We start from the raw sequence: 19,939 nt of genomic DNA, 5'->3' as shown, positions 1-19,939 counted from the left end.
TATATATATGTATTGTGTACAATAACACTACATGTAACTACAACTGTATGTATATTATCTGTGACAATGAAGACAAGAGAGTCGCACGATGCTAGCTGGATAGGTTATGACCTCTCAGCCTTATTGTCTGCTTGGCAGACGTGTGTGTTGCTTGGGTTGTGTTGTGGCTGTCTGCCACAGCCCAGCACACAGGCACCCACATTATTAGGTGATCCGAGTATCCTCTCGGGTCACCTTCTGTATCTGTACGGATTCTTTGTTGGTGGTTCTTCTTCTTCTTTCTTTATTTCTGGACAAAATTTGTGTATCGATTAGCTCAGACAGTGTTCTTCCTATCAATTTCAAACTTATACCATATATGTATCATGTCCCAAAGACGACGGGTCTAATAAAATCATAGTGATCAGTCGACCGTGACGTCACTATGACGTCATTATATGAAAACACATTCTCAATCATATCTCATCAATGGAATGGAATTTTTCAATGAAATTTACGTCACATATATTTCAAGTTATGCCCATTCTATTCATTTTCTCAAAATTAATATTTTCTCTTAAAACGTGCGCGTACGCGCGCGTTGAAATATTTGTATGCTCCAATCGAGCTCAATTTTTTTTGCACACGTTTCAGAGCATTTGGAGCATTTTTTGAAAAATTGAAAAAATTGGACGGACGCGTACGTGCGCGCACATATACGCACGCACAGCTCTTGTGCAATAGAAATTTCCCATTTTTTTGACATTTATCAGATGCCTGAAATGTCAAGGAATATTTCTACCAAGTTTCAAGTCAATCCGACTCAATATGACGTCATATGGGCCCGTCAAAGTTGAAATTCCGCGCGCGCGTCAAGGGCAATATACAGTGCAACAATGCCAAAAAACCGCCAATTTTAAATCCGAATTTACTCGCCAGAGGGACGATGAACCCCCATTTTCTTGACATATTTTGAAAGCTGATGAGTTGTACATGTCATTCCACGGGTTGGCGATGCTGGAAAAATGATGAAAAGATATCAAATTTCTTAGTAAAATAAAAAAAGTAAATTTTCAAAATGACGTCATCAAATTTCAAGTTTACTCGAGCGTATCTCACTTATCCTTGGCCAATTTTCACCCAGATTTCAGTATGTTGTAGCTTATTTAATACTCTATCAGTTTTAATGATCAAAAATTTCGCTGGATGAAGTCTTCACCCCGTAAAAATAGATTGAAGGTAACCTTGTCAAATTTGACCCATTTGCGAGTTATCTCTATAGGAGTGCAGTTTTTCTTGAAATGAAAATTAACATGACTGTCTTTATCGAGCACTATCTCACTTATCCTACGGTGAATTTCTCCCAGATTTTAATATGTGTTAGCTGAGACTTTGCGCTATCGGTAATGTGTCCTTTGTTTGTTTTTCTTCATACGACGTCGAAATCACGTCGAAAAACTTCGCTTAAATTAAAGCTTAGCTTCGATGTGTTTTCATATTTCTTTCTTTTTGCAAATTTCTTTGCAATAACACATGAAAGACATTCCCTATGAACCCCATATTATGCACATGTTTAGTTCATGTGACGTACATTATTTTATAAGGTCACAACTACTTGATCGAACACCATCTTGGGTAGGTAAATTAGGGTCAAAGGTCATAAATGTATCATCCTGTATCTTGGTGAATACATGTCCTATCTTTCCAATATTTCGCACACACAAAGACCACGTTACCAAGATCATTTCACAAAATAGTCAGTTTTTTCTCAGATGCCATCTTGGCTGTGCAAAGTGGGTTCAATGGTCAAATATACTTCATTATGTATCTTCGTTATAGTGTATACCGAATTTGGTACCAAAGATGGCAGACCTGACTCTCTTTTCTAAATGAGAATCCAAATATCACACGGCCAATGTCCATAAGCACAGATGAAACCTTTACGGTCATGCCTATTGGGATCAGGACTCAAATCATTGATTTTCGAAAAGAGCACTAGCTCACTTACCCTTCGGTGAATTTCTCCCAGATTTTAATATGTTGTAGCTGAGACTTTGCGCTATCGTACGTGTCCCCTTTGTTTTTCATACGGTGTCGGGATCAAGTCCAAAAACGTGGTTAAAATTAAAGGTTATCTTCGATGTATTTTCATATTTCTTTCTTTTTCCAACTTTCTTTGCAATAACTAAAGAAAGATAACCCCTATCACCCCCATATTTTGCACATGTTTAGTTCATGTTACGTACATTATTTCATAAAATAACAACTACTTGATCAGACACCGTCTTGATATGTAAATAAGGGTCAAAGATCATAAATGTTTCATCCTGTATTTTAGTAAATACATGTCCTATCTCTCCCATATTTTGAACACGCAAAGACCATGTCACGTCGATCATTTCACAAAGTAATCACTTTTTGTTCAGATGCCATCTTGGCTGTGCAAAGTGGGCTCAATGCCCAAATATAATTCATTCTGTATCTTCGTTATAGTGTGAACGGAATTTGGTACTTTAGATGGCAAACCTGACTCCCTTTTCAAAATCAGTATCCAAACATCACACAGCCAATATCCATTAACACAGATGAAACCTGTATAGTCATGCCTATTATTGGGATCAAAACTCAAATCATTGATTTTCAAAAGATCGGATCACATAATTTGTCAGTCTTGACAAATTCCGGGTCTAGTTTTCTCTTGATGCTGTCCCTATGACAGTCTTGTTGGTGTTTTCTCTTTCTGTTCTCTATGTTGTGTGTTTATGTGTGCACGCATGCTTGTCTACATGCACTTGCGTGCGTGCAGTGAATGTATGTGTGTGTGAGTGATTATGTTTGACTTTTTTCTGGGGATCTACCCGTACAATTAAGCATCTGCTTTTCTGTGGTTTCCCCGCACATAATCTTAATTATCCAATATGAGTGTGACATACTCTACACTGATTTAAATCCATTTTGTATCATGAAATATTATTTAAAGTCTGTATACACTGAATTTTCAAATCATCTGTTACTAGCCATTGATCTTTAGATGTATGTCACAAATGTGACATGTGTGGAACTTAATAAATGAAATGAAATGAAATAAATAAAATGAAATGAATGAAATGTTATTTTAATTGAATCTGTGTATATTAAAAAGATCGCAAGAGTTACAGAGTATTGAGATAGTCGACGTAAAATTAACCACCTTTATCATTCAAATAGTATCTTTAATTGATATTTTGTATTAAACAGTAAGTTTACGAGGCGCAATATTGAGATGACTGCCGCAGTGAACAGTGTAACCATGGAAACCAAAGAAACTCCTAAGATTCTTGTCATCTACACTGGTGGAACGATTGGGATGAAGAAAGTGAATGGAGGTGAGTCAATAGGAAACACTCTTTTCTTAGTACATTATAATTATCTCCTTCTTTTTCTCTCCCTCTCTCCTTCCCTCTCATCTCTCTCTCTCTCTCTCTCTCTCTCTCTCCCCTCTCTCTCTCTCCCACTCTCTCTTTAACTGTGCCGCTCTGGAAGAAGTAGCCATCGGACGTAGCGTTAGTTTAATGTTTTTAATGCCATCAGCTTTCGACATCTTGACGGGTCTCCTTCAGGGCATTTGGAAATCAACATAACGAAAAGCAACCAACTGTAATAAAACTTGAACAAAATCATGATAAAGCAAAAACAGCGATATTACATAGATTAGCATGCACTCCAACACCAACAGCAATCTGATATAAATTAACATGCACGGCGGTATTAGCAGTGAAACATGAATATGGCGTTTGCAATGCAATATATCAATTACATAGATGTATGCATGCATACATGTGTGTGTGTGTGTGTGTGTGTGTGTGTATGTGTGTGTGTGTTTGTGTGTGTGTTTGTAGATGCAGTCGTACAGATGTCCTTGACTAAATGAATATTTCTCCTCCGTGTTTGCAGTTTTGGTGCCAGTGAAACACTATTTGCCAGACTTCATTAGCAAAACGCCCACAGTGTACGGCAAGCCAGCGGACAGTATCGAGGGCCTCAGCACTTATGATCTCATGTAATTACCCTCAATACCTCAACCGATACCTGATAAGGATGTCAATGTCATTACAAAAAGGGCTGATATTTTTCGATCTTTTCAGACAATAAATAGAGGATATCTAATAATAATCTGCATACCATGGATTCCATAAATTGAACTTCACTTTGGCTGTGTCTAGTCATCCTATCTTAACTTACCTCTCCCTGAACTCTTTCCGAGTCAAGATGACACAAGAATCACAGTGAGGTAAATACATATATTACATTCTAATCAAAGATGTAATGTGCATTGCAGGAAATAATTTCGTTATGACTGATAACTTAATGACTATTCAATAAATGATGATTATAAAACATTGGCATTATTATCACCATTAACAGCTATTGGGGAAGCACTTTTACGAATGACTTCTGTAGAGCCTAATCGACAGATGTTTCTGACCGTTTAAGATGCCAATAATGTGGATGCTGCACTTTACGAATTCGACAACCAAGAGTCATACAGCCCATGAACTCGACACTAGGCAAACGATTTAAAGGCCCATGATTCCGCCACTAGGGACTGACAAGGTCCACGAGTCCGACACTATAAGGCAAACAAAGCCCACGAGACCGACACATTAAACCCGGTGATGTAATGTCGAACTCGTTGGCCCATTTTTGCCTATAGTATCGAGCTCGTGTGCCTTGCTTGCCTATAATGTCGGACCCATGGGTCTTAATTGCCTCGTGTCGAGATGACTCGTGGGCTATAGAGTATGACTCATGGACATTTTTTCTAATGTCGAACTCGTGGCCTGTATGACTCGTGGATGTCCGTCTCGTGGGATAACCCCAATAATGTAAACTTGTCAGGGTTTTGTGGAGATTACGTCATAATGCTTAAACTCTTCACCGTTGTGATGGTATCCATAGAAACCAGGATGGTAGCCACATTCTCTACAGCATGTTGGAGTGGGAGTGCATCAAGGACTCGAGTAACATCGCCGCCGCGGACTGGGTGCACATGGCAGAGGATATCCTACGATATTACACCGTCTTCAACGGGTTCGTGATCCTACACGGCACGGACACGATGGCCTACACGGCGTCGGCTCTGTCTTTCATGCTCGACAACCTCTCCAAGCCTGTTGTCATCACTGGCTCGCAGATTCCGCTATCCGAGTTCCGCAGCGATGGAGAGAACAACATGTTGGGCGCCCTTGCCATGGCCAGCTACTCTCGGCCTGAGGATGGCTTGGTGATAGCCGAGGTAAGGCGAAGACGAAAGGTGGTCATAATCATTGATACAGAATACATTTAAGAACACTTCATTACACCAGCTTTAAAAAAAAAATGATCTCAATCTATACTTAATCATATACCGTTTTTCAAACAAAATCTGAAGACAAGATAATGAAGGAAAGTATGAACTTATATTGCCCAACCCGATCACACACTCGGTAAAGTGCTAGTCTTTTATTTGAAAGATATTCTGTATAATTTCCTCCTTTCATTAAAGACCCTGTAAGGGATACCACGGAGTGAGAAGGCTGGCAAGGCTCAGATTTATTCGAGATTCCCCGTAACGAACTGTATACAGCTTTGCCGCTGATCTCTGTGTAATAGCCAGAGAGCTAGCGACTACTCAATTTACCCCATCAAGCCCAAAAGGTTTGACCCCTCAGAGTTGCTGGGGCCACCCTCCTCAGTAACAAAATGTACGTCAGCCTGGTCCCGGAGGGCGGGTTGGGCCCCCAGGGACCCCCCGAAAAGGGCCCTTGGAGGATGTAATTTACCCCATGGAGCCCATGAACCAAACTTGGTCTAAAATAATTTCCTATGGGTGTACATCATAAAAATATAAAAACTGACAAAATATCTTTTCGGGGAAGGAGTTGCCAGACCGCTAGTTTGTAGGCACAAACCCTTGCTGGTTGTTTAGGTGTCTGCGTCAAGACTACACTTTGCCATAGGCCCTGTACTGTAGCGTCTCCCAACAGTCTGAGGGAAAGTGCCAGTTGAGTGCATGTAGTAGTCTTGGCGCAGACTCTGTTACTCCCATCAAGGGTTTGTACCCGCAAACTGCCCGGTATACCCTGGAACCCAGGGTAGTTTGCAGGCAGAAATTGACCAGGCACAATAGAAAACACACACACACACACACACACACACACACACACACACACACACACACATACGCACGTACGCTCACATATTCCTTTATGTAAATACATACCGGTATACAAAACATGTCATATAGGTTCTACAGCCAGGATACCGTGCACACAATAAATGTCAGCTCTATAAGAAGTTCATACCATTTGATTGTTTAAATGGATGCTATCAATGGACATTTCAGCAAGGACACTAGAGAAATTTTAAAATTTGTGTGAATGTGTATCATGTTTTACCGGCCCCATCGTCTACTTGTCCTTTACTATGTATTCACCTTATGAGACACATTTGGAGCTTTTCAGAAAATGCTGAAATAAACCTTTCATTGTGAGTACACTTCAATTTCAGACCAACCACAGAAGCACTTAAGGCCATTTGTATAACACATTGAAGTAAACCATATCATCATCAGTGCATTAAACATAACTTTGATAAAGTTCATGTTAATAACAGAATGTCGGATACAGCTTGGAGATTTTCCTTTTCTGACTCTTTTTTTTTTTTTGCATTCAAAATGCAAATTCCAAGTCTCAATCCATACATGATTCTTTTGAAAATCTTAAAATGGGAATTCTTTTAGGTTTTGGCTGATAAAAAAAACCACCCTTTATGTATTACACAAAAAAAAAATCAGAAATAATATCCATCAATTCTCAAACTCAGTAGTGCATGTCACCTCATTGTTTTGGACAATAATACATCTTTACACATAATTATGGTGTTCTACATAGACTGTGTACATGTACTGCTGAACTTCCTTAAAACATACAGAATGCTGTAATACTTCAGCACTTTTGTAAACTTCTGGGTTCTGGAGATACTTTACCTTAAGTTCCCAGCCCCACACAAACGAAACCCAAATTATGGTGTCACATATTGCAAAGACTGCCATTGACCCTGGTCAGTACACAAGTTGAAGCATTGACTAGAAAGCTCTCTTTAAATATACGTGCAGCATGCAGGCTGAAAGTATGAACTTGATCTTGTGTTCTCTTTACATTAGCACTTTTTTCAACACCTTATTTCTGGAGATACACTATCTTCAGTTCCGCAGCCCCACACAAACAAAACTCAACATGTGGTGTCACATACTGCAAAGACTGCCATTGACCCTGGTCAGTACACAACAAGTTGAAGCATTGACTAGCTCCCTTTGAATATACTTGAAGCATCCAGGCTGAGAGTGTGAACTTGATCTAACTTGTGTTCTATTTACATCAGCAATTTTGTCAACTCCTTATTCAGTGACTCCAACTCTCCCGTTTTCGACGGGAGATCTCCCGCCGAAAGCCCATTTTTGCAAAATCTCCCGTTTTCCCGCTTGAGATTTGATTTCTCCCGCCCTGGGTCTGTGTCTTCCGGTGGAAAGGATTTCTTACTTATTGCTATATCGTATGTTGAAAAAAATAAGTCTTAGATAGCACCACAGAACATCATGAACCCTAGGAACTTCGCGCTTCGCACACATCAACTTGGAGTCTCCCGCCGTTGCTAGGGGTCTCGGGCGGGCAAATCTCCAGATCAGAAGGTGATTGGGGTTGGAGTCTCTGCTTATTTCTGGAGATACATTATCTTCAGTTCCCCAGCCCCACACAAACAAAACTCAACTTGTGGTGTCACATACTGCAAACATAGTTTATGATTGCCATTAGCCCTGGACATTACTCACAAAGTTGAAACGTCAAATTACCAACTGAATGAAACGCTAGCTTCATTTTTTCCCGTTTAACTATAGCATGCATGCCCAGAGGATGTGCAGTGACTGTTTTTTGTGTTCTCTTTATATCAGCATTTTGGTCAACTACTCATTTATGAGATACTCAGTTGTATACTCCTTCCCCCCCCCCCCCGAAAAAAAAGAAGAAAGAAAATAAACTTTCAGGGAGTCACATACAGCTACAATTTAGTTCATGCTTATGATTTAGTTGCCATTAAGTGTGGCAATTACACATCAAGTTATACATCATACTGTATAGTAGACAACGAAGGGTTTTTTTTTAGCATTATTTGAAAAAAACTATTTGTGGCATATACATATTATAATAGATACACTGTATAGGATGAGCAGCCTGTGTGGCCAGTAAAACATGACACAATTTCACACAAATTTTAAATTCTCTCTAGTGTCCCTGCTGAAATGTCCATTGATAGCATCCATGTAAAATAATCAAAAGGTATGAACTTCTTAAAGACCTAATAAAATGCTTGCAAAATGTTTTAATATGCAAAAGAAATGTAAAATATATGTCATGATTATCAATGTAAATATGTTGTCAGTGTCGTTCCGGTTTTTATCGCTTCTAGAAACTCCCCCAAATATCACATTTTTGGAGGACCCCGTTGCAAGCTTTTGCGAAAAAGATAGTCACGTGACCAACACCCCTGAACCGATTGATGACGTATAAGCACGGAGTTGTGCTCAGTTAGCAGACGCCGCTCAGCACAAGCACTCAGATTACTAGCTTGGTACACGCGCGTACACGATAGCTAGCCCGGCCAGGCCCGGGCCCCGCGGGATGTGCGCTCCCGGTCGACCCACTGACTGTCGACATGTACGCATTACCACGTACATTATCACTAAGTTAGCTTGCACAGATACCTGGTACCTCGAGCATAATGTCTTCCCCTATATGGGTAAACTTCGACATTGATGATGATGATGAAGACTGCAGCTCTGACGATAGCGGAGAAGAAGAGGAGGCACATGAAGTTGAAGGGGAAGATGGGGAGGGAGAGGCAGCCGATGAACCAGAACGTTATCGTGGGGCTGCACCTTACCGATATGAACCAGCTGCATCTCCCCCGCTGCCAGTGCAAGAGCGTATGAACATGGCACCAAGCCCGAGAATAGACCTCACGGAAACGATCGCCTGGGAAATACAGAGTGGTATGTCTGGTATGCCCCCATATAGTTTAACCTTAGAAAGGATATACTGTATTCTACATGATTGACATTGTAAGTTGTAACTGTTTGTCTAGTAAGTAGATTAGAATCTAATCTACTTACTAGACAAATAAGAAGAACAGGCCCAGCTCGCTCACAAAGTGAGCGGCTACTTCGGCCGCAGCAAGCAAGCGGGAGCGTCCCGGCCGTGGCCTGGCCCGTCGGCCGGCGCTTACAAGTTAAACTACCAGTAGTAGTCTAGTAGTAGATCTAGTAGCAGTCTACTTAACTGCGACCAGCCCCAACACGCAGTGTTGGGGCTGCGCATTGTAGCAGACATGATCATGACAGGCGAAGTATAGCGCCTAAAAATCAATATGAAATCGCAAAAATTCCGCAATATGAAGACTTACAGGTGAAGATGTAATGTTGAAGACTGACTGCGTTCAACTTTTGGTTCTGGTAATAGTCCCTTTCTGCTCGGTTTGATGAGTTAAATGCGACTCGGTCGAGAGGAACTCGGGAGAACTACATCTTGTACAGCAAATGGATTTGAGATTTGTGCGCATGCGCTGGCCATCAAGTCGTGTAGCTTTGTGGCAAGGCCTTATCATGCTGTTGGCAAACCCTCTCGCTGTATATTGCGTTGCTTTCTGGGTGGGTGCGCGCGCGCACGCCTTGTCAGAAGGCTAAACGCATTGCGACTCCGCCAGCACATGAATATTTACGTGCGCAGTGTACTGCATACTGATTTCGAAAATGGTGAATGGGATGGGGAGCTAGGACTACGGACCCGTATATGGCCGTGAAAAAAAAACGTTTTTTCAAGATCATTGGACCAATGTGAACAAGAACAAGGTGAACGAAGGGTATTAATTAGATAAGAATCTTATGTATACTATAAAAGTACGTTTTTTCCTCCTGATATTCGAAACCTACGGAGGTGCGAAAATCTGCGACAGACTGTGTATGTTTTTCAAGCTTACCGATATAGCACTCTATTGACTCAGGACGCTCCCACAGTGTGTAACTGTGTATACGGAGCGTCCCGGGGTTACAGTCTACTAGTAGTTATAGTAGTCTACTGTAGTAGTAGTCTACTAGTAGTAGTACTATTACCACTACGGCACTAGGTCTAGTAGACTAGTAAGTAGTAATAGCAGAATCTTTGGTAGTAGTACAGAGGCTACACTCTAACGCCTAACGGTTAGGGGGATATGTTGTTACAGGGTGGGTCGTGGCTCCAAAAAAAAAAAGGAAAAAAAAAGGCCTAACCAGTTTCCCATAGTCAGTTTCTGCAATATTTGTTATCAGTAATTTAGATGCGCCATTTTCTAAGAAAAACAATACCAAGAATTATCGTCAGTTTTGGTCGAGTAGTTTTTGTTTTATGCTAAAAATCATACTGTGGAAGGAAGCCCAAACGCCGTGCTTATCTACCGATGAATGCCACGGTGGGGCTGGATTCACGAGTAGAGTCGCCGTAGTATTAGTACAGACACGCAGTGGTGGTGGGGCTATCGTGAAATAGGCCCCACCGCAGTGCGCGTGCACCGTACCCGTGCGTTTATAGCAAGCAAGGGTAGGTCCTCCTTGGGTTTAGGGTTAGGTAGGGTTGTATTTATGGTTAAATTGACCGTTAAATTAGTCGAGGGCCATATTATGAAGTCATTTTCGCCGCATTCACGAGTATTCACTGTGGAAGGCAGCCCCACCGCCGTGCTTACCTACCGAGATGAACGCCACACGGTGGGGTTGAAACAGGCGAGTCGCCGTAGTATTACTATTAGAACAGACACGCAGTGGTGGGGCCTATTTCACGAGTTTGCCGAAAATAATGGATATCCAAGCGTACCACAGTAAGTAATCTGTATTATTGGCAGTATTAAATCCGATACAGTTAATTACATATTCTTTTGTCTGAAGGCTTAGCCAATGACAATAGTGCAGCGCAGCACCTGCTATGCGCTCGCTAGCTCGCTCCCCCGCCAGCGCTAACCAGTGCAGCCGCCGGCCGGCTGTCGCTGCGCTGCGCTAGCATAGCCTTGCCAGCTCGCTGGCTACGGCTAGACTGGCCATGAACGACTCCGTTCTTAGACGTCATCACAATTTAGAAGTGATAGTGCGCCGCATGCGGTGAAAGTATAGCAAGTTTTCCAAAACCGAGGAAATTGCATCCATTATGTTAACAAATATAGAACAAAATTCAGAACAGTAAAAAACCCCGCACAACCATAGAATTACTTAGAATTTAACATTTAATATTATTACATCATTGAGAAAAAAAATGCCTAAACCATTTTATTAGGTCTTTAAAGTAGGTCTGACATTTATCATGTGCAAGGTATCATGTCTGTATGACATTTTTTGTATACCGGTATGTATTTACATGAAGGAATGTGAGCGTATGTGCCTGCGTGTGTGTGTGTGTGTGTGTGTGTGTGTGTATGTGTGTTTGTGTTCTATTGTGCCTGGTCAATTTCTGCCTGCAAACTACCCTGGGTCCCAGGGTATACCGGGTAGTTTGCAGGTACAAACCCTTGTTGGGAATAAAAGAGTCTGCACCAAGACTATACTACATGCACTCAACTGGCACTGTCCCTAGTTTGCAGGCACAAACCCTTGTTGGTCGTAGAGGAGTCTGCGCCAAGACTACTGTATGCACCACTTCGGCACTGCCCCATAGGCCCTGTGTTGTAGCTTCTCAAGGCTGCAGTGCAGTGGTACGTGTATTAGTCTTGGCACATGCAGACTCCTATTACGACCAACAAGGGTTTGTGCCTGCAAACTACACTGTCCCTCAGACTGTTGGGAGACGCTACAGTACAGGGCCTATGGCAAAGTGTAGTCTTGACGCAGACAGCTAAACAACCAGCAAGGGTTTGTGCCTATAAACTAGCGGTCTGGCTACCCCTTTCCCGACCAGATTTTTTGTCTTTTTTATTATTATTATTATTTTTTTTTTCTTAATGATGTACACTCATAGGACATTATTTTAGACCAAGTTTGGTTCATGGGCTCCATGGGGTAGGCCCTAAATTACACCCGCCAAGGACCCTTTTCGGGGGGTCCCTGGGGGCGGAACCCGCCCTCCGGGACGCGTGTTTTTTTTAGACGGCACAGATTGGGGAAACTAAAAATCTATCGGGGACCCTATCCCTAAACCTAACCCTAATCCTAATCCTAACCCTAACCATCAAACCCTAACCCTAACCCTAACCCTAACCCTAACCCCAACCCTAACCCTAACCCTAACCCGGGACCAGGGTGACGCGCATTTTGTTAATGAGGAGGGTGGCCCCAGCAACTCTGAGGGGTCAAACCTTTTGGGCTTGATGGGGTTAATTGAGTAGTCGCTAGCTCTCTGGCTATAAGTAAATCTACACCGTAGAATTTCAACTGGAGTGGACCGTGTAATACCGATGAGAGTATGCTTCGATGCACATATCAGCTGACCGGTGCTGTTCGTGGTTTACGAATGTTCCCCGATGGACAGCGAATAAATCGGGCCTCCCGTGAATCCCCACGCTACAGTTTTTTTTTTTTTTTTATAAGAATAAAACATAAGATTATCATATAGTAAAATTATGTCGAACAAAATTCTTCGTAAATCATATCTCTTGGTGATCATGAAAATTTCAGCCTATGCATGATCATAGATTTTTCCCCAACATGAAGATAATTTATGATCGAAATGAATTAAAGTATGACAATATATCCCCACCCCAACACCCACCAAGGGAGGTATACGACCATTCTTCCTCCCTCGCGTCACCGTTCAAGTACACTCCCACAAACTCATCAACCACGATGTACGTTACGCCCTCTATCATTCAGGTCACTCTATTTTTTAACGGCAAGTTGATCCGTGGCAACCGAAGTATGAAATTCTCCTGCTGCAGACTGGATGCCTTCAGATCCCCGAATTTCCCGCCACTCGCCTTCGTGGGCACCAACACTCAAGGTGACTACAGGAACATCAATAATTACACTGTAAAAACATCGGTGTTAGATTTAACACCACGGGTGTTAAATCTAGGGCCTAACACCGATCAAACTTCAATAAAGGACCACACCCACAGGTGTTAAAAATGCACTGTGATGGTGTTGAAAAGTGTTCACCTGACACTTTGTGGTGTTAATTTGACACTGTATAATCGTTATTTTGACACTGTACTGGTGTTAATTCAAAAATGACACCACATGGTGTTGATTTGATATCTGTTAGTGTTAATATCAATGGTTTAGCACCCGTCCAGCTTCAATAAGAGACCACACCTGGTGCAGCTGGTGTTACTTTGGGGTAAATTTATTTTCACATTTTTTCAAAAATCTAGTATTTTAATGTAAAATTCTTGATCGTCTTGTTTAAATTAAAAATCATCAAAAAGTGCAGTTACTAAGAAACTCTTCAAAAAACAGTTTAAAATTTGGAAATGACACCCGGAGGTGTTAATTTAACACCATAAATGAGCACCGAAAATTTAACACCAGCTCGGTGTTCACTATTTAACACCGGACTTTTTGCAGTGTACTAACAACATCTACTTGAGCTCGTGATTCAAAGTGTACATAATTATCATGTGTACTGATGTAATCGGGATGAAATATTGGGGTTTTGTTGGCGCTTAAAGAAAGTAAGGATATTTAGACCTATATAATACCAAAAGAAAGGGGATATGTAAAAAAAAAAAAACATTTGTATATTCATATTATGTACCAACATTCGTAAATCATGAATGTATTTTTTGTTAAACTTTTACCTCTTTTGAATTTCATTCTTGAACAGCAATGTCAATAGCATAGATCTGTACTCCATGGGACAGAATGATATTAAAACGTAGTATTTCCTAAGTTCGAATCAGACAGTACATTGTAAACCAGGGCTACTTGATGTATGATCACTTTGGCACCGTCCTTCATCCTCCATTGTTTAATTCCAATGTGACATCTTTTATTTCGTTCATTCCATCATGGTTAGTGATCTGGACCAATGTCCGTCAACCGAAACCTGGTGAAGAGTTCAGTGTGAAGGCGAACATGACAGCCGAAGTGGATCTCCTTTGGATCTATCCCAACATCACCCTCGACACGGTGAGTTCGGGGAAATAGTCGGTATAATGTCACCCTCGAAACAGTGCGTTTGAGACAATAGTCGATAATAACATCACCCTCATTACCACGCCAGAAGGCAATATTAAACAGACTAATCACTGATATGATTCCGTTATGTAGGCGTCACTGTCGCGAAATTGACCAAAGATGAACACAGGATAAAGGAAATGTTCCAATTAGCCGCTGATCGTATAAACATTGGGTCATTCGTGAAGGCAACTTAAGCCATCGTATGGATGGTGGATTTTTCAGGCTCCTGTAACAACTTTGTGAGCGGTGATAAAATCGTCAAATTCATGTAGACATCTCTTTTTCCTTCGTTTGTCCTTCGGATTCACATCTTCGTGTAGCCTTCGTGTGTTGTTCGGGTGCCATCGTGTAACTTTCAGTAGGCGTCGTATTTGCTTCGGCTGCTGATTGGCTTTGACCAAGTTCCGGGCCAACTTCACACAAAATAATTGAAAAGTCCATATTTGTATTGCCGTCTTGTGTCAATTTTGGGACAGTGTCACGCCACCCTTACCCCGAATAATGATGGTTATTCCGCAAACGCAGGGGCGGATCCAGGAATTCTGTAAAGGGGGGGGGGGGGGGGCGCAACTAATATTTCTGGTGGCACCTCTGGACCGGGTTTCATTTCATTTTTTTCTTTTTTTTTCTTTTTTTTTAACGATAAATAAAGGGGGGCGTGCGCCTCTTGAGCCCCCCTCTGGATCCGCCACTGAGACGTGTATTCTTTTTTATACTCTAAGGCCCCACTTAATCTCGACCAGTGGGCTGCGAAGCTCTCGCTGGTGGGCCGCCAAAAATGAAATGAATATTCATATTCAATCTTACTGGGCCTCAATAAAGTTTGTAGGAGCCAATGTGGGCCTCGGGTTTGAAAAACGTTGAGAATCTATTGTTTAAAATCTTTGCCTTTAGCGAGTGTGCTCAACCGGGAAGTGAAAATCAAATTCAATTGCTTGATGAATGTCTATTCAATATTGAAAACGTAATTTTGTACGATTGAACATTGAACAGGTGAAGGCACATCTCCAGACTGACATCAAGGGCGTTGTGTTTATGACGTACGGCGCGGGAAACTTTCCATCAGACCGCAAAGACATCTTGAATGCTATCAAAGAGGCCGTTGGGGGCGGCAAACTGATCGTGAACTGCACCCAGTGTCCTAACGGACAAGTCACACCGGCTTACGAGACCGGACAAGTAAGTCTTGGTCTGACAGAAATACATTGTAGGGGCTTAACACCCGCCTTAGAATAAGATCAGGCCAGAAAAAAAAAAGTGATCTTAAAGGTCTTGTTTTCCTTTCGGAGCAGTGATTAAAAAAAGAAAATGTTCAAGATATCACTTTTGATGCATATGTGTAGGTCAGTTGTATCACAAAACATCCTACCATATAATTTTTTTGCAATAAAGCCTGAAATAATGTTATAAGGAAATATCACTATTTTTCTCATTAAACCATACGGTTAAGTCTGGAAACATTTTTATTATAACTTTTGTTCACATTTTAATATTTAACAATACTTAATATTGATTACACTAGTTCAAATTTTTACATTGGCTGTTTCTATCCCTAACGCACATTTTAGAACGATTTTGACGCTTTAATGCTGGATTTTTGTTTCATCTGCAAATGGTAAATTATGCCTTTTAAGATCGGTAGACCACTCACCTAGATGACTACTGAGTAAAGGAGACACTAGTAAACAAAACCTAGAGTTGAGAGCATGACTTTATTTGAGAAATTAATTAGATTTTTTTTTTTTTGTGACTCTGATTTTTTATGTAAGATGAGAAAACCATGCATTGTTATTGTTTTGTACACGTTCTTAAACATGTTTAATTCGCGTTTATCAGGATCGATCTAAATTCTGTTGATCCGTGAGTTTGCTTATCAAATTTTGTTCGATGTTTTATCTTGGTTTATTAAGGTCCTGATAGAGGCAGGGGTAATCCCCCTCTCTGACATCACACCAGAGGCGGCGCTCACCAAACTTGATTACGTCATCCAAAACTTCACAGGCTCAGAACGCGAGGCTTACCTCAAACGTAGCCTGCGGGGAGAGATGACGGTTCAGTAGTTTGATCATATATTTCAAGGAGTTTTTAAATTGATTTGATTTGATCTGATCTGATTTCATTGTTCCACATCTAAAACAAAAATAATATGATAAAATCGATTGAACTTTAGACTGGACCAAGCGTCGTAATTACAAAGAATACAAGAGAAGACAATTTTATAAACATGAAATGTGGGGGACCTACTAAAAAAGCAGAGCTTGTGATGTATAGGTCCCTAGATGAAAATGTTGGTCTTGTTAAACAAACAACCTAGTAACAAAAATTATGAAAGAAAGGAAATGAACGTAAAGGAAAAGAGAGCAAAAAAGCAAGAAAAACAAATAAAATACATCAGAACAGAACGAATTAGCCACCTGTAATATGGTTGGTAGATTCCTCGTCATCCGACCAACATAGGCTGCGTTTATCAACTTTCCCCTTTTTTAAACGGCTTCCGAAAGCCCTTTCGAAAGCCCTTTCCAAAGCCCTTTCCAAAGTCCTTTCCATAGCCCTTTCCAAAGCCCTTTCCAAAGCCCTTTACAAAGCCCTGTACTATTAATGTGCCGCTTGTTTTCTAAGAAGGGACGGCGAAAAGCAACTACCATCATAAAGACATATGTTCCTTTGAGAGTGACGAGTTATGATGCCATGCCACATGAATCAATTGTCTTCCTATCTGTGACGCAGCTCCAGTTTACCACATACTTCAAATATTTCTGAGTGGCGGCATGAGACTTTCGCTGCGTTTATCAACTGTCCTCTGTTTAAACGGCTTTCAAAAGCCGTTTCCAAAGCCCTTTATCATAACGGCTTCCAAAATAGTTGCGTTTATCAACTCTCTCCGCGAACACGATAACTGGCCTGTCACTGCACAGCTGCATTGCGCCGGCAATTCGACCCGAGGAGAAGAGGTCCATAAGGCGTGCATTGTTCGTAACCGCAGTACAATACTACAAAGCCGTTTCAAAACAGCTTTGCGTTTATCAACTTCAAAAGACTTTTACAAACAGGTTTCTGAAAACCTGTTTAAGAAACCTGTTTGGAAAGCCACAAATTTGCGGCTTTCTAAAATGCTTTCCGAAAGGGCTTTCAAAACAGCTTTGCGTTTATCAACTCGTAAAAATTCCTTGAAAGCTGTTTGGAAAACCTGTTTCTGCCGAGAAAAGGAGTTGATAAACGCACCCATAGTTAGGTAACAGTAGGAATGCGCAAAAGCGCAGGATACATAATGATTCATTATTCAGGAATAGCTTTGACATGAGCGACTCTGTAAGAAGAACGAAAAGCAAACCCTGAATACCTAATAAAAAGGTGTGATACCTCTTTGATCATAATAATGATCAAAGAGTTATCACACTTGATCATATCAAGTCTTTCATGGATCAACCCGAGTCTGAGATCGCACTCCGTGGCCTACACGATTTAATGACGCCACATGTACGATACTGCACATCTAATGTTGATGAATTATACTTTTTTACCTGATTGTAACCAGTTTTTCTTGAAATTTAAAAGAAAATATTGGTCTATCTCTGTAGTGGCATTGTGTCATTTAAGATACATCGCTGATGTTGAAAACATATATTTTATCTCAGTTGTAAGGAATTGATACATTTTCCTTATTTAGTACATTTTAGTTTTTTTTTTTTTTTTTGTAAGCGCTATGATATAGATAGATGAACTGTGTATGGTGTATCTAAATGCCTGGTAATGATAATAATAATAATGATAATAATGATAGTAATAATAATAATAATAATAATAACAATAATAATAATAATAATAATAATAATAATAAAGATAATTGTAGTAATAATAATAATTGTAATATTAATAGTAATAATCGTCATCATATTCGTAACTTTTTTCTTGCCTTTTCTTCTTTTAACTTCTTGACGGTCACATTGTCTTCTGGATTAAAAACGCCTTCTGAATACCTGAAACTTTTGAGGTGAGGATGCAGCATTCAACTTTGTGCGAAATACGTAGAAACCACTTTATGAATGTTAAAGAGCATGCAATTCTAAGAGGAGTTCAATGTTTATTTGATGAAACTTGGTTTTGAAGTGGCTGAGATATCCAAAAACAAAGGTGGGTCCCGCCTTTTATTAGGATTGCTTTGTTTTGGATAACTCAGCTATTTCACAACCAATTTTCATCAAATAAACTTTGAATTCCTTTTAGAATCTTTATGCTCTTTAATATTTCATGAGAGGTTTCTCATTATCTAAAAACAAACAAACAAAACATCATAAAAAACTTTGGAAACTAATAAGTGAATAAAGGAAAACCCAAGGCAGTATCACTACACGTCTCTTCCTTTCTCTCTCTCTACATTATACATGTACGGTATATAAACTGCTGACAATGTTTCATACACTGTCTCCCTTAGGCTGAGTTCAGATTGTTTCATGAATATGATATGATACATATATATATATATAATATATATAATTTTGTATATTATATATATATATATGCATATTAATGTGTGTGTGTGTGTGTGTGTGTGTGTGTGTGTGTAATTATATATTTTAACAATCTGAACCTAGATTAATAGTGTGTAAAAAATATGAATGAGTGTTGTCAGCAGTAAAAAATGTAACAATTATTCAAGGAGACACAAATTTGTCTCCTGAGGGTCAGTGTCTCCTTAATGTTTTATCTACAGTGTCTCCCTACGGCTATATCATATACATCATATGTATGTGTGTATGTATGTCTGGTCTATATGTTTTGAAATCCGTCCTGCCAGGAGCAGACGTATACCCTTGTGTGTATGTCCTGCTTCAGAAACGGATTTTAATCTAACATCACATCGCATCCTGGTCGCTGATGAAGAATGCGATGACTAACCTGTTTGGTGTCTTGTTTCTAAAACATGCGCTTTCCTCGCCAGGATAAAGCGTTTTAATGCCATTTTAGGTTTTAATCTCATTCATTTCTGTTCGTTATTGATCAGTGCCTACCAGGAAAGGCTGGTTGACTATCAGATAAAGTCTGATTGACTATCAGGAAAAGTCTGATTGACTACGGGAAAGACCGTTGACTATCAGGAAAGTCTGATACAGTATTCCATCACGGACAAGACACAACTACTGGCTATGATGTCTCTATGGGGGCCGGAGGTGTGAGTTTGCGTCAATGAAAGACAAGATGAGGTGGGTCTCTGAACCATTTATCTTCGTGATAGTAAATCGGAGCATGACGTTGGCAATGTAAGTCCTTGAAAAGCTACCAGGGATTTTTTTAACACTTAACGTTTTTTAACACTGATTTCATCCTTTCATCTTTGGCTCTTCGTGGAGGGAACCAGTTCATGGATGCGTCGTTGCTACGCCAAACGCGCACATACACACTGCGCGGTTACCATGCACTGTGGCAGCAACTACCAGTCTAGACGCATTCCATCACACAAGCAGGTAAGTTTTGAAATCCGTCCGACCAGGAGCAGACGTATGCCCTTGTGTGTATGTCCTGCTTCAGAAACGGATTTTAATCTAACATCACATCGCATCCTGGTCGCTGATGAAGAATGCGATGACTAACCTGTTTGGTGTCTTGTTTCTAAAACATGCGCTTTCCTCGCCAGGATAAAGCGTTTTAATGCCATTTTAGGTTTTAATCTCATTCATTTCTGTTCGTTATTGATCAGTGCCTACCAGGAAAGGCTGGTTGACTATCAGGTAAAGTCTGATTGACTATCAGGAA

General features: G+C 40.5%; 1 protein-coding gene across 1 annotated transcript; it reads left to right on the top strand.

Annotated features, from left to right (window-relative positions):
• The first annotated feature begins 3,268 nt into the window (after positions 1 to 3,268).
• LOC139720139 (L-asparaginase-like) lies at positions 3,269 to 16,248 on the top strand. The gene is made up of 7 exons (XM_071631510.1): positions 3,269 to 3,344; positions 3,913 to 4,018; positions 4,918 to 5,254; positions 12,881 to 13,007; positions 14,025 to 14,137; positions 15,182 to 15,367; positions 16,099 to 16,248. Exons 1-7 carry the CDS (start codon positions 3,269 to 3,271, stop codon positions 16,246 to 16,248), a joined length of 1,095 nt encoding a protein of 364 aa, XP_071487611.1.
• The last annotated feature ends 3,691 nt before the right edge of the window (positions 16,249 to 19,939 follow it).

Source organism: Diadema antillarum, unplaced genomic scaffold (genome assembly GCF_040938485.1).
Source record: "Diadema antillarum isolate AM-2024a unplaced genomic scaffold, OU_Dant_1.0 scf00000122, whole genome shotgun sequence".
Lineage (NCBI taxonomy): Eukaryota > Metazoa > Echinodermata > Echinoidea > Diadematoida > Diadematidae > Diadema > Diadema antillarum.
This window is presented reverse-complemented; position numbering and strand designations above follow the sequence as displayed.